Source organism: Archocentrus centrarchus, chromosome 9 (genome assembly GCF_007364275.1).
Source record: "Archocentrus centrarchus isolate MPI-CPG fArcCen1 chromosome 9, fArcCen1, whole genome shotgun sequence".
Taxonomy (NCBI): Eukaryota; Metazoa; Chordata; class Actinopteri; order Cichliformes; family Cichlidae; genus Archocentrus; species Archocentrus centrarchus.
The window spans coordinates 9,739,630-9,754,612 of record NC_044354.1 but is presented as its reverse complement, the minus strand read 5'-3'; the positions used below and the strand labels follow the sequence as shown (position 1 = coordinate 9,754,612).

Genomic DNA, 14,983 nt, shown 5'->3' with positions numbered 1-14,983 from the left:
CCAGACCACTTGAACAGAACTCCCATCTCTTGGCAGAATCTCTAAGTCCCATCCATAGCGTCCTTTGCAAAGTTTTTGCATTATCCTCTTTGCTGGAAGAATTATCGGTGCCAGAAATAAGAGAGGATCGGAAACAGAGTTGGCAACCGAGAGTATGCCCTTCCAAGTGTAAGGCTGTGGTTTTGGAGAGAATTTGAAACATAAGGTGTCTGAATTGATATTCCACTGAACCCCAAGAGTGCAGTCTAGTGGCAGCTCACTTTTTGCCTTTCATGGATCTATCGTCTTTTGGAATTGAAGTTAACACACCTGGGCTGTTGCATCCCGCTGCACATGGTCATCGTCTATAGCAGTTCTCTTCAACTTGTAATTGGTGCAGCTTGACAAAGAGATAGCACCATTCTGTAGGCTGTGAGGGGTTGGTCAACATCACAGGCCACCATAAGAAATGCAAGAAATCAACATCATTTTATGGACTCAAACTTGATGGAACATGCTTTCAGTATCTGCCATCATGGCCACTGGGTCCTGTCTGAATCAGAAGATGACACCTAGGAGTGTATTGTGAGATCAGGTCCCTGTAGCAAATGCTGGTTCAGTGAGGTGCCCTGGAAAGATGCAGTGCAATCAAACACGACACAGATCTTCATCTTCTTCTTATTGTAGACTCAATGGTGCGGTATGTACCAAATTCTGCAATCACTTCTGGCCAGTTTGTCATTTGGAACCTTCTCAGCATAGCCTTGCTCAAACATGGCATTCATAAATTTGGTGTAATCTGAACGAAATGCCTCATTCCTTTAAAGCTTCCTTCGCAGCATCATAGCAACAGCCCTGTTGTTTGGCATGGTCAAGGTTTCATCACGAATAGATAAGTGCATGAGGTAATGGCTATCTTCCTTCTCAACTGACCCATCTGCAATCTTTAAGAATTTCTTGTGCCTCTTGTGTTAAATCAGTCTCTTCTCCATATTTATCTTCTGTCTGTGTCAAGTTTGTAAGTCTTAGTCCTGGTCTCAGTGTTAGGTACTTCCTGCTTTTATTTTCTCTTGTGTTTTGTATTAAGTTTTACTTCTCTTGTCTTGTCCTTGGTGATTAGGTTCAGCTGTGCTCCCTGGTGTGTCTTATCTTCCTGATTGCCTCATGTGTGCATAATGTCTGAGTCTTCCTTTGTTTCTTTTTTGTCCTTCTCTTTTGGTCCTCAGCTCTGTGGTTTCCCATGTTGTTTCCAAGATGGTGTATTTCTGGCTCCTGTCCAGCTCTGAATATATTTAGCAAATTTACCCTGTGTGATTCAGCAATAAAGCTGCATTTAAGTTCAGTCCTGTCTTCCAAGTCCTGCATTGGGATCCTATTCCTGCCTGTCACACAGCTGTTCCATGGTACATTTCATAGTTTTGTGATCGCTGTTTCAGTTATTGTTATGGTCTTGAGTTTTGGACCCTGAACTTGTGTTTTGTGACTGAGTTTTTGGTTAGCAAAGTAAGTAAAAATGTATTTGTATAGGACATTTCAAGATCAACATTGCAGTACTTCACAATAAAATGCAAAAACATAAATGTTAATGAAGTGAGTTTTGTTTGTTTTTGAAAGGTTAAGCACTCTTTGATTGGTTATGGCCCATGGATTTGTTGGATGATTTTGAGTTTCCTGGTTATTCTTGAGACTCTTTCTTTGCTATTCCTGAGCCTTAGCTGTGAATCCCTGTGTCGGCTAACTTATTTGTTTCAGTGATTATTCTAGCATTCAGAGTTTGGTTAGTTTATTCTGTTTGGGGTTCATTCTTGTTTTGGTGCAGTGTCCCTGTTGTGTCTCCGTCTATCTGGTTGTAAAGTCTTTGTCTCTGTGTTAGATGTTTCTCTGTTAGGTTATGTTTTATTTTGTTTTAGTCATTTGTCTCTTGTGTGTTGTAAATTATTTAGTTTTACTTCCTCAGTCCCATCCTTAAGCTGCTTTCAGTTACCCAGGTGCTTCCACTCTTCCCTGACTGCCCTCTGTGGGTCTTTAAAGCCACAGTTTGCTTTTTACTGTTTCTCTGCCTGATTCCCTGTTTGTTTCCCTGTGCTTGTTGGCATCGGTTTCTTTGCTGTTGTGGACTTTTTGCTTCCATTCTGGATTTAAGTTATTATGGGCTTTGTAACAGCCTAAAATAAACAGCTTGTGTTTTGTTCCTGCACTCATGCCTCTGTGTCTTGTGTTTGGGTTCATACCTCTGTTGCACTCCAAAACATGAGTTCTGTTCTGTTCTGTTTTGGTTTTTGCTGCTTCATGTAGTTTTAAAGTGTTTGAGACCAAGACAACAAGCAACAGGCCACCATCGCATAGACTCTTTGGCAATTTTACAATGAATAATCAAATAATTTGTTCCCACCTGCTGAATTCTCTGCCAAAAAAATTACCCCTGATGTTTGCAGGTTTTTTTTTTTTTTTTGTCTAATATCCTTGTTTATTTAGGTAAATAGGCTGTAATCAACAGGATTTATGAAATGTGTGTGTGTGTGTGTGTGTGTGTGTGTGTGTATATAAACCTGTTGTGCATGTATCCTTATGAGTCTACATTATTGTACATACACTGTATTCTACATTACAATCAATCCAGTCCTTTTTGCCACTTAAAATATCTCTTTTTAAACTGTTATATTGCATTTTCTGCTGCCAGATTTTGCTTAATCTCAGTCAGACTTTGTAAAGGATATCTATAAATCAATGATTACAACTTACATCTGAGATGAAAATGTTCTGTCTGGCTCAAAATGGCTTGATGAGCCTCTCGTGGCCACATGAGATACTTCACAAATTATAGGTCAACAAGGCATTTGAAACAGTTTAAATACCAGCAGATGATCACTTTTGGGTACAACACCACTGCTGGTGGCAAGATACATAGCAAAGATAATATTCACTTCTTCTGTTTGGGTCAGGGTACCAAGAACAGGATTTAGGTTACCGCAAAAGAACTTCATGCCGTTATGGTTAAAAGTGAATCCGAACTTCTGGCTTTAGAGTGTATTCCTTTAAGTTCAAAACAAGCCTATAAATGCAGAATTTACAAATGACTCGTTACTATTCTGAGTTTTTTTTTTTTCGCTCAACTCGCAGAAAATGGATTTGGTTTTTCTCTCTCTCTCTCAGTGCCACTCTGAAAGTGGTGAGCGCTTTTTAACACGCGCACACAAAATGAAGAAAACCGCTTGTTAAAGCTCGTCTCGGCAGCGAGGGAGCGCGCGCGCCTCATCCAGCATGTCCCATCGCATCCCCTCCCACCCCCGCGCTGCCGGTGTGTGCCTCCCATTCTCTCCCTCTCTTACGGGATGGCTCTCATTAAATGCGGAAGTTTACACCCAGTTAAGCTGCTGCCGCCACTGCTAAGATGAGCAATTGACAGCTGAGCTGTAACGAGGTTGGAGGAGCGGTGCGTTGGAGAGAGCGACGGTGCTAAACAGCGAGAAAACACCAACGCCACCACCGCCGCCGCCGCCGCCGTTGGACTGGACTTCAGACTCGCGTATGGCTTCTTTGGGCAGCGCAGAGCGGCGGGCTTTCGCTCTGAAAATCAACAGGTAAATAAAAAAATTAAAATCTAGGATTGGGAGCACTGGTTTGTTTTGGTTTGGTTTAGTTTAGGAGTGAATGTGAACTCTTGCTGCCTCCCAGAGGAAACGCTGTCTTGGAGACTCTAGAGTGGAGCAGGCAGCCACATGTTGTGAATGTCAATGCTGCAGGTTGATACGCTCTGTCCCGGAAAAAGGGCAGCCGGGAGGATTATAAACAGCCAAGTTTACCGCAACTTTAAATACTCGGAAATTTATTGCAGAATATGATTTACTTCTGTTAGGCTTAGAGTGGCAGCCATGTGGTCAGGCAGTCATACATTAGTTTGCTGCTCTTTACTTACTATATTTCAGATTTGAACAGCATGCTGAGCTTTGTTCACTAAACTGACAGATTTGTACAACATTTGTCATTTCCTCCTCATGAGGATGCCGAATCTATATCTAGTGTTACTAATATGATCATTTCCTGTATGTGGGGAGGGCTGACTAGCCCATGTATAAATGATGAGGGATGTGGTCATAGTTCCTGCTGTGACACTTGACCAGGTGTGGAGGAAGTATGCACATGGAAGTCTATTGTGTACTATGCCTCCTGTGCAGTAGGGTCATTAAACAAAAATACACTATTAACCTACTACGACAGATTATAAAGCTTCTGTATCTCTTCCTTTGAAATAGCAGAGGAGCTCTGTTTGTGTGGAAGTTTGACAGTGTGCTGGGGTTCATTCACACTGAAAAAGTGGACAGGGGCAGAGTGGGTGGGATGATTATTTTGGGTCATATACAGTTTTTAGAAGTTAAATGTGTAATGTCTAAGCAGCCATATACGGTAATGTATTTTGTGAAACATGTGCAAACTGGCTACATCAAATATTTGATACTGTCAACTGACTAATCACTTAGTCAGGAAAATCCCTGCTTTTGTTTTTAGTAGCCAGGAGGAATCATGGCATCTTGCTGTGCTGTGCTGAGCAGAGCTGAGCTCAGCTGCTACGGGATGTGAGGGATCTTGGGTCACAGCCTGAAGCTACTGATGAGCCAGCAGAGAGGCACTGATTAGTGGCTGCTGTACTGCAATACCTTTTCATAGTTAAACAGCAATGATGGAATAGATTAACACTCACTGACAATTAGATTTGAAAAATTGTTGGTAGTCAATGTGACATGATATCCATATTGATTCATAACCCACATTATATGGGATGTAGCCACCTGAAAGAATGTTATTGCTATTATATTGGCTTTCAACTGCTTTTAATTAATGGAGAGGGACCATTTAGATTGAGTTGGAATTGTCTGTCAATATGAAGACTAAACAGGTGCATAATGCAAGTGAAAAAGAGAAACAATGAAGCCGATCATGGATATTGACAATAGGAGAAAATCGTTAACATGGTGAGGGGGAAAATGCTTTTGAGTGGACAAAAGGATGAGAACACTGATGAAGATTTAACACAAATCCACAAGGAGCTCAGAGTATACCTGCTGCCAACTGAGGTAGTTTTAATACCTGATAAGGATCTACTCCTCTTAAGAGGAGTAGAAGAAATCGACCATGATGGCTGGGATGTTTGAGCTTCTTCGCTTCCATGACACTTAAATGCACTATGCAGTTTGGACAATTATTGGTGAAATTCTTATTCAAATGCTTAGCAACCTGGACCACATGTGTTATTGAGTAGGCAACTTAAATTTTGAGTGCACTTGTTTGAAAAGTGCAAGGTAAGCTCAGATGTCAAAGGGGAAAAACCTAGAAAGCCATGCATAGCAGCAAAGACCAGAAACAAGCAGCTCACATGGACAAAGAGGAACAGTTGTCACAAGATGAATCTGAGCCATGCTGTCTGTGCACTATTTAGCAGAAAGACTTTTTTCACACTTTTTTTCCACGCCAACTAATGTAATCCATATTTATTGAATTGGGGTGTTTGCACTGTGTGTTACACCACACATTATCCACACATAAATATTCTATATTCATTATGAGTGCTTCCTCCCTTGGCATCTCTTATCAGGATGGAGTGCGAAGGAAATCCTGCGAATTGAGGATGCTATGTCACTGACCGGTTTCACTTCGCTTTTCGCTAATGGCAGTTTAAAATCAGGAAATGTGTGTTTCTTCTTAAGCAAATGAAAAAAAAGAGGAATGGAAAACTGTGTTGAAAATATGTCAGTCAAAAATATAACACAAGCAGAGGGTCCAGTTTTCAATTCAATTTTATTTATATAGTGCCAAATCACAACAGTCATCTCAAGGCGCTTGATAAAGTTTTGATGAGTACTCGGACATTTAATATTCCATGTTTGAATGTGATTTTAGTTGAAGAGCATATGGTGACAGGTGTGAGGACAGCTGTAGATGTGGGGCCTCTGTCGTTCAATACTCTTAAGTGGGGAGGGGGATCTGGGTAGAGTTTCATCTGATTTCCTCTGGGTTTTGAGCTAATGACATCTGTTAACCTGCATATGTGTTGGTGGGTCATTGAGTTATGAGGTAGGTGGGGCGTCAAAAAAAGCACACTTTCCTTGAAACTTTAGCTAACGGAGTGCAGATAAAGCACTCAGACTAAGCTGAAAATTGTAGTTACTTAGAGCCAGTTTTTCTTGCTTTGAGCCTGCCTGTGACCCGAGTCTTACCAAATGACTGCTGTGTTTGTGCATGCCTCCCTTTGACAGGAAACTGAGTCGTGATGGTGCTGATAGTAAGGCCCATTAAGTCTGGAGACACATGATAGTATGAGACACACACTGGGGGCATCCCTTTGGTCTGCTTTCCTGCTCTTGTCATGTATACCACACCACTGCCTGTTTTCCTGTGTTTCCTCCTCTGCTCAGATTAACGAAAAAGATTTATGATAGGAGGGAGAGGGTTTTAAAGGTTGAAGGATCCACCTATGTCTGGCTAATATAGATAATTTTAGTCTAGCTGAGCAGTATGCTTGATGGGAGTAAATGCACATAATCATGATTAGACCTGTAAATTTGCTATCTGTGGGGGGGGCTATTTGATCAGAGATGTTGGGGGTGGGGGTGGGGTGGGGGGAGAATACTTGGGTATTGATTCCTGAAATGCTATAAGGAACACACCATATGCACACATAGCAAGTGCAGACTTGTTGTGTAAGACAAGACAGAAAAGAGATAATAAAGGGTTCTTTCTTCAGAACTAGGCAGCGCAGTGCGGTGATTACCACTGTTCCCTCAGAGCAAGAAGGTCTCTGGTTTGAATCCACTGGCTGGCTGGGGCCTTTCTGTGCGAAGTTTGGATGTTCTTACTGTCGGTTCTCTCAGGTACTCTGGCTTCCTCCCACAGTCCAAAGACATGCATAGTAGGTTAACTGGTGATTCTAGACTGGTCATAGGTGTGAATGTGAGCATAAATGCTTCTCTGTCTCTCTGTGTTAGCCGTGTAATACATTGGTAACCTGTCCAGAGAGTATCCTGCCTATGACAGCTGGGATAGGCTCCAGCCCAACCACAACCCTGAATTGCACAAGTAAATAAAATGTCTATATAGACTTAAGAACTACAAGAATTACACAACTTTTGTGCACATAGCTAAAAAAAAATACTGCCCTAGCTTGAGCTAATGTAACTATGCAACAGTCTTGAACCAATCTTCATTTCTTTATATTGTTCTAGAAATACATAAGGCAAAAACAGAATTTGTACAATTCTAAGGAGCTTAAAAGTCAATATTTGGTATGACGACATTAATTCTTCAACACAGCCCAAACAGACTTAGGTAGCCTTTCTTGTAATTTCTTTAAGTGGTCTGCAGGAATAGTTCTCCAGGCTCCTTATGTTGGCTGCTTTTTGCTCTGTTCTGTCAACATGATCCCACACTTGCTTCCATAATGTTGAACGATGTGGAATGTTGCCGATCAGATGCTTTCCAGGTGGTATTGCATAATGGCTAAAAATCTGACAGCACTTTTCTGTGTTTAAAATTTTGTCAATTTTGACAAGATCCCCAAACCCACTGGCTGACCCCAACCATGACAGAACCTCCTCTGTGTTTTACAGATGGCTATAGACACACACTGTTGTACCCCTTTCCTGACCTCCTCTGAACATATTGATGATAATTTGAATCCAAGCTTTCACATTTGGATTCATCACTCCGGAAGACCTGTTGCCACTGATTTTCACTCGAGTTCTTGTGTAATTTGACATATCTCAGCCTTTTCTCCATGTTTCCCTTTATTAGACTATTTAAGACTTTTTCACAGTACTATATAATGCCACTGGATCATTTGATAGCTGAAAGTGACCTTCTGTTTACTGACCCATTAGGGGCGTACCTGACATCTCATATATAATTAATCCAAATTAATCATGGATAATTAATGTTTCTTCAGCAAAAGTTATTCGATTCTGAAAAATGCTAAAACGAGTGTTGCTGTCCAGTCTTAATGTCATTGATTAGGAGATTATTTTTTCTTTTGAAGAATGCTCTAATTGTCATTATCACTGGTCTCATTTTCACTGTAACACTGTGACAATCTCATAACCACTGATCCATCAACTATTTCTTTGTTACAGACTGTAAAACTCAATGTCTGATTATTCAAGCACGTCATAACTTACCAATTTGTTGTCTAATAACATATGAACTAATCAAGTGTGTTTTAACTGCAAAATATCAAAGCTTATTAATGATGGTAAGCCCGAGTATTACTGTCATTGCAGCATTTTAAATGCATGCGATTTATTTCAAGCTCCTTTGCTAACAAATAATATGATAATGGTGCTGAATAGCGTGAGACTTGGTGTGTTTTAACACTGAGCCTGATCTGTCATCAGCAGCTCTGGCTTCATGTTGACACCCGGGGAGCAGCTGTTTTGATAGTGCCATCCTCATCAGTGTTGATTAAATTTTCTAAAATTATCACATGAGGGGGAAAAACGGCAAAGAAAACTGGTAATTGTCTTTGGGCTTTGTGTTCAGCTAGGAGAATGCTTTCCTAATAGTGATTCAAATGTTACATCCCAAATAAGGAGAATTTATGAACTTGTTTAATTGAGGTATAGGTTGATCTGAGAGCCTGTAAGCATGTTTTATTGTCAGTCAGCATGCCTACATGCACACAATGAAGTTACTGAAAGATATTAGGTTACATAGAAACACAAACAATGTTTTCACATCCATTTTGGTAACGTGGATACTGTACAACTTAATATGCATGCAGTACTGTATGGAAATGGTGAAGCTATAGATTACCTCATGGTTTTTAATATCATTAAAATTTAAAGAAGCCACCTTTTCTTTGTTGCTTTTCACACTGCATTGCAGCTCAGAGGCTTTCTGCTTACAATTGCACAATGAAATGCAACATATTTCATAAATGTGGATTAACAGCGGTTTATGACCCCAGAGCTGCCAAAATGATGCAAAGTGATGATATAATGTAGGTGTGTGAAGTCTTAAAGAGCGCATTAAATAGGGAGTAGTGAAAGATTAAAAATGGGAGTGATTTTGGACATAGACTGGTGATTTTGATGCTTGAGCCCTGATCATAGCATCATAGCATGTCCTTGAGCATCCCAAAATTCATCTCAGTGGGAGGCAAGCACCTTACATCACAGCTATTTTGACATTGGTGGCTGAGAGAATGAGTTGTTGAATGGAAATATAGTGTAAGGTGCTATGTATGGCCTAGCTAAGGTTAAAAGTAGCTGTATGCAATACTATGCAAAAGTCTTAAATCACCTTTCATTCTTGATTTTTTTACTAGAAAAATCAGAAATAGCTGCAGAGGTTTACTGAAACATCTGCAAACATGCATGCAAATAGAGTATATAAGGCAAAAACAGAATTTGTACATTGCTGGATTTTTTTCTCCCCTATTTCTTAAGGACATGACTGACAGCTACTTTTCATCTGCTGCTTGTTTTATATACATTTTCACTTCTTTTGTCCTCTACTTGTCCAGTTTCAGCAAGAACATGCTGCATACCATGCTGAGATATGCCAAGTTTTAGAGCTAATAGCTATTTGAGAAACACCTTCTTGTTGGGTAGGAAAAAGTCTATTTTATATCAAACATTTCCCATAGATTCAGGAACGGGAACAAATTATGTTTTTGTGAAGACTGTGACAGGCTGCTAGTAACAAGTAAAGTGCCTAAAGATACAATTTAAAATCGGTTCTTTGCTAAGTTGTCTGTTATGTGTAGACACAACACTGGTTCATCCCTTGAGTTAGGTACTTTTTTTATGCTTGAATGATTAATAGGTCAAGTGGCTTCATAGTGTTAAGTGGCTCAGCAAACCAAACAAAAACATTCCTTTGAAAATGGTCAGGTACAAGGACTGGACTAAGAATGAGTGAAAAAGCAGCCAATGTCCAAAGAAAAACTCTGAAGGCCCTTCAGAAAGCCTGAAGAACTATTGCTCAAGAGCACTTTTAAAAAAGCCTTTTGCACAGTACTGTAGGTGCAGGCCAATTATTATTTGATGTAGGTGCTGATTGCTTTAATTTCTTTGAGCAATGTCCATGTTAGGCAGTACCACTGTTTAGTATTCTCAGAGATCTCAGATCTGTAGCTCTGTGTCAGAAACTGCTTTAAACCAAAGTGGTCTATTTCAGTACTATTTTTATTTATTTTTTTTTAAACCAAGCAAGGTAATGAAAGGTCCTGTACTGAACTCTTTGTTCTAACAGTCTCGACTTTTGCTGCTACAAAAAGCACTGCAAGTATTGCTGAAAATCAAATATTTGCCCCTTTTGAAGTGTTGTCTCTGGGTTGATCCACAAGAAACCATAACTTTTCCAGGAATTGTGTCTTTGCGGTTTTAGTAAGAAGTCATAATCAGGATACCAGTTTTGCTAGATCAGTGATGCAAGCTGTTTTTGGTGTTATTTTGCTTAAATGACCAAAATCCAAAGCTCTGGTTTTTTTGCCTTCCTCACAAAAGCAGCTTTGGTTTTATGTAGCAAAGGATGCCAAGACACAGGACCACTGAAGAGAGACACAGATGCTGTCTGCTGTGTCAAGCTGTTTGTGTAGTGGTTTAAAAAAATGCCTGCTTGGATCTGAGTACTGTTTTACTTGTCTTGTCTTTTTATAGACAGGCACTTAATCTGTATCAGTGAATGCATGGTAGCACACAATCCCATGCGCATGTGTTAATTATACTTGTACAGTATGTGATATTACGGGTTGTATGAGCTAGAAAGTAGTAATGAAAGATATGTAGCAGTGATACAAGTCAGACTGAGCGGTTAAGGGCTTTGGTACAGTGTCATGTTATGAGAAGGGTTATTACAGAGTTTATATTGTCTTGGGTATAAACTCAATACACCCACCAGACAATTTGCTCTTGGACAAAAAACTCTTAGTCTTACTGGATTTTTGTTAGTACTAGATAGTTAATGCATCACAGTCATGAAAATCTCAGCAGTGCCTCATTCTGATTCCAAAGAGAAAATGGTATGACAGAAGAGGCAGTTACACTTCTTTCAATTAATTCTCTACAAAGAGATTTATTTACTCATTATGCTACAGCCCCTTTAAACGCCATGTGCTCATGCAGTTTTGACACATTGCATAATACAAACAGTAACTCAGCACATTCCCTTTAGATAGAGGGGTGTGTGTGTGTGTGTGTGTGTGTGTGTGTGTGTGTGTGTGTGTGTGTGTGTGTGAGTGTGTGAGTGAGTGAGTGTGTGAGTGAGTGAGTGTGTGAGTGAGTGTGTGAGTGAGTGAGTGAGTGAGTGAGTGAGTGAGTGAGTGAGTGAGTGAGTGAGTGAGTGAGTGAGAGATTAGTTTATTGATGTGCAGGTACAAGGCAGAGGTGTGTATGTGAAAGTCCACCACAACCAGAGGCACAACCATATCACTCTAAACATGTTTAGTAGATAGCACCACATGATTGCGTGGTTGTACTGAGCAGCCATAAGGTGTGAGTATTTTTATGATATATATGCGTACAACTTTGTTGAGTATACTTAGGCTGCAACTGTATTTTGAATTACATATTGGTTAAAATAGGTTTTAGATCATAAATCCTAAGCTTTTTGTTGCATTTCATTATTGTTGCTGGTGATAATCTGGTTGTTGATCAGCCGTGTCTGTGCCTGTGGGTGCATGCCCTGTAATATGCCTCATATGATTGTTTTACAAGGCTATTGCTGCTTTTTATGTTGTTGTTTTTTTTAATGTACATATTTAGGTTTTATGTACTGTGTGCTGGGACTTTCTTAACCCTGTTTAGTTTTTTTTTAGTTTTTGGTTTAATGACAGTGAGCAGCTATGTCTTTAAATAAAATGCCACTGCGGTGCTGGACTTTGCTCTTTGTGTAAATTTGTATACTCTTTTCCCACCCATGCCATGACCTTTTCTGGCATTCGGTTATTTTATTGACTCAGCATGTTATGTGATTGATATGGGGAGGAGAATGTGTTGTAAACAGCATGACTGAAGGAGGCTGGCTCAAGTACAGTAAATGCATTCATAGTCATAGTATGTCATGTTGTTGGCACACTACTGTGAAAAACTCTTGAGCTGTCCCTGATTGCTTTATATTTTGCTTCCAAGGAGACGGACCTTCTTGTAATTTTCAAAGTGGTCTTGAGCAATAGTTCTCCAGGGTTCCTGAAGGTCTTTCAGACTTTTTCTGTGGACATTCACTGTTTTTTTTTTTTTAATTAATTGATTTATTTTTTAATTTATTTCAAAATGTATTTAAAAAAGGAATACTTGGTGGCACAGTGGTTAGCACTGCTGCCTCACAGTTAGAATACCATCTGGAAGGCCTGGGTTTGAATCCACCTTGGCCCAGGCCCCTCCCTCTCTCTCTCTGTGGAGTTTGCATGTTCTCCCCATGTCTGCGTGCATTTTCTCCGGGTTCTCTGGTTTCCTCCCACTGTCCAAAGACATGCACTTACTGGGGTTAGGTTAATTGGAAACTCTAAATTGCCCATAGGTGTGAATAAGAGAATGAGAGTGTGGATGTTGTCTGTCTCTGTGTTGGCCCTGCGACAGGCTGGCGACCTCTACAGGGTGTACCCTGCCTCTCGCCCAATGTCAGCTGGGATAGGCTCCACCCCCCCTGCGACCCTGAACAGGATAAGCGGAAGTGAATGAATGGATGGATGGATATTTATTTTAACTCATTTTCAATCCAGTCCTTATATCTGACTACTGTCAGAGGAATGGTAACAAAAAGTTAATAAAAGCAATGAACCAGTGTCTACACATAACAGATAACTTGGCAAAGAATGAATTTTTAAATTGTATTTAGGCACATTGTTACTAGCAGCTTCTTGAAAAAACACAAAATGTGTCCCCATTTCCTCAGTTGAATTTACAAAGCATGACAAACATAAAATGGTATTTTTTTACCAGCAAGATGCTTCCCAACACATACTAGCTGAAAACTTGGCATATCTCAGCATGGTATGTAGTGTGTCCTTAAAACAAAAACAAAAAACTGAGGAAACTGGATAAGTGGAGAATGAAAGAAGAAGCAGATGAACGGTATCTGAAAAATCCCAACACAGGACCCAAGAGATGCCTCCGGCCCTTTGGCTGATCCATCTGCTGTTCCCTGAAGCTTCATCAGAAATGGTCTCAGTGGAAGGGTGGCTGTCAAGAAGCCATTCTTAAGGAAGAGAAAGGGAGAAAAGTCTGAGGTATGCCAAACCACACAAGAACTGGACTAAAATCTGTTTTGGTTTGGGGCTGCATATCAGCCAGTGGTGTTGGGGATCTTGCCAAATTATGAATACAGAAAAGTATGGTCAGATTTTGATCCACCATGGGATACCATCTGGAAAGCATCTGATTGGCAAGAGCTTCATTTTTCAGCATGACAATGATCCCAAATACACTGCCGATGCAGTAAAAGCATACCTGGATAGAAAAACGCACAATGGAACACTATCAGTCATGGATTGGCCTCCCCAGAGCCCGGACCTCAACATTATTGGAGTAGTGTGGTATCATTTTGACAGAAAATGGAATACTACTTTAAAGAAATTACAAGAAAGCCTAAAAGAGCTCAGGCTGTGTTGAAAAATAAAGGTGGTCAAACTTTATGTATTTTAGAATTGTACAAACTCTTTTGTTTTATATACTGTATTTCCATGTATGTTTGCATGTTTCAATAAATTGCTGCACTTAATTCCAATTTTCCTAGAAAGATATTGGTAGTATGTTGTTTTCACAGTATGCCAGTTAGTGCCAGTTTTTTTTTTTTTTTGAATCTCCGAAAAGCATACTTGTCTTGTAATTTATTTATTTTTTTAGAAAATTCCATGAAGCTGCTTACCAAATTGTACATGCTTCATGACTTTACAGCTTCTATGGTTTTGACATACTGGCATTTCTTTACAGGCTTTGCTATTAGTTTGTGGTGATAATTAGTAACAGCAATGTTGTAACAATGGCCGAGGGGACTTGCTGAACCCATGAGACTGACCACAGGCGAAGCAGTTGTGAATGTGACTCATTTGGTCTGTGCCCTCTAACTCTTTCCTCTGTGGCAATGTTACAATAAACTCCTTCTGACACTTGGATATGCAACAATACACATAAAATTGAGTAAATCTAACATGACAAGAAAACTAATAATACACATACAAATGCTTACACACACAAACTGGGCTTTTGTTACTGAGCTGCTATTGCGCAGATTTGGGTGGGGTTCCAGTGATATGGTAGATTAATTACAAACCATATCATGGAGATGGAATGTGTACAGAAAACTGGGGCAGTGTCACTGTTCTCCCCTCTTATTGGTAAAAGCTACAGGCAATCACAAACACAATCACCATCTACCCAACATATTTGAATAGCACTCCATTCTTGTGTCATGTTGATTTCCTGCTTGGTCTGACCCTTACATTGGGACACCATATAATTCAGTGCAAGCCTGACAAAACCTTTACACAGCCAGCAGTGGTGGGCTTCTGTAGAGAGTGAACAATAGCTTGAATAGAAACACCATGGCTGGCCAATTCAAATGAATTCGAGTAAGAACAATTGCAGAATTGGTGTTGTTGTGTCTGTCATTAAGATACACTGCAAGCATTAACTTTAAAAGGACACTCAAATATAGTTCTCCCGTCCCTGAACACAAAACCTTATAAATCTGTGTTTCCAACGTTTTGTTTCAGGCACTCTTCTGCAGAGATCAGAAAACACTTTACTGCAAACCATGGCTTTCAGCACAGCCGAACCAACTCCAACGCTTCGGCTTCAGTGTCCCTTATTGTGGTGAGTTTCCTTCTATTAAAAGAATTCATTTGCTTTTGGAGTTTAGTCATTTTTTTTTTTTTTTTTTTTTTTAATTATCCAGCAGGAAGTTGTCACATCATCCAAATCTGTGCCTCTGATGGATTTGCAGCATTTAAACTGCAGGCAGGGTTCACACAGGAATACAAGCAGCATGTCATTTTAATTTTTTTTCCATTTATTTT

At 39.9% G+C, this 14,983-nt stretch overlaps 1 protein-coding gene across 1 annotated transcript in view; it reads left to right on the top strand.

Moving 5' to 3' along the window:
• The first annotated feature begins 3,328 nt into the window (after positions 1-3,328).
• The window catches only part of dock8 (dedicator of cytokinesis 8), a 56,804-nt gene continuing 45,149 nt past the window's right edge, over positions 3,329-14,983 (top strand). The window contains exons 1-2 of the mRNA XM_030737116.1: positions 3,329-3,560; positions 14,681-14,780. Coding sequence (XP_030592976.1) covers positions 3,508-3,560; positions 14,681-14,780 — 153 coding nt within the window. The 5' untranslated portion in view covers positions 3,329-3,507. The remainder of the gene's footprint in view (positions 3,561-14,680; positions 14,781-14,983) is intronic.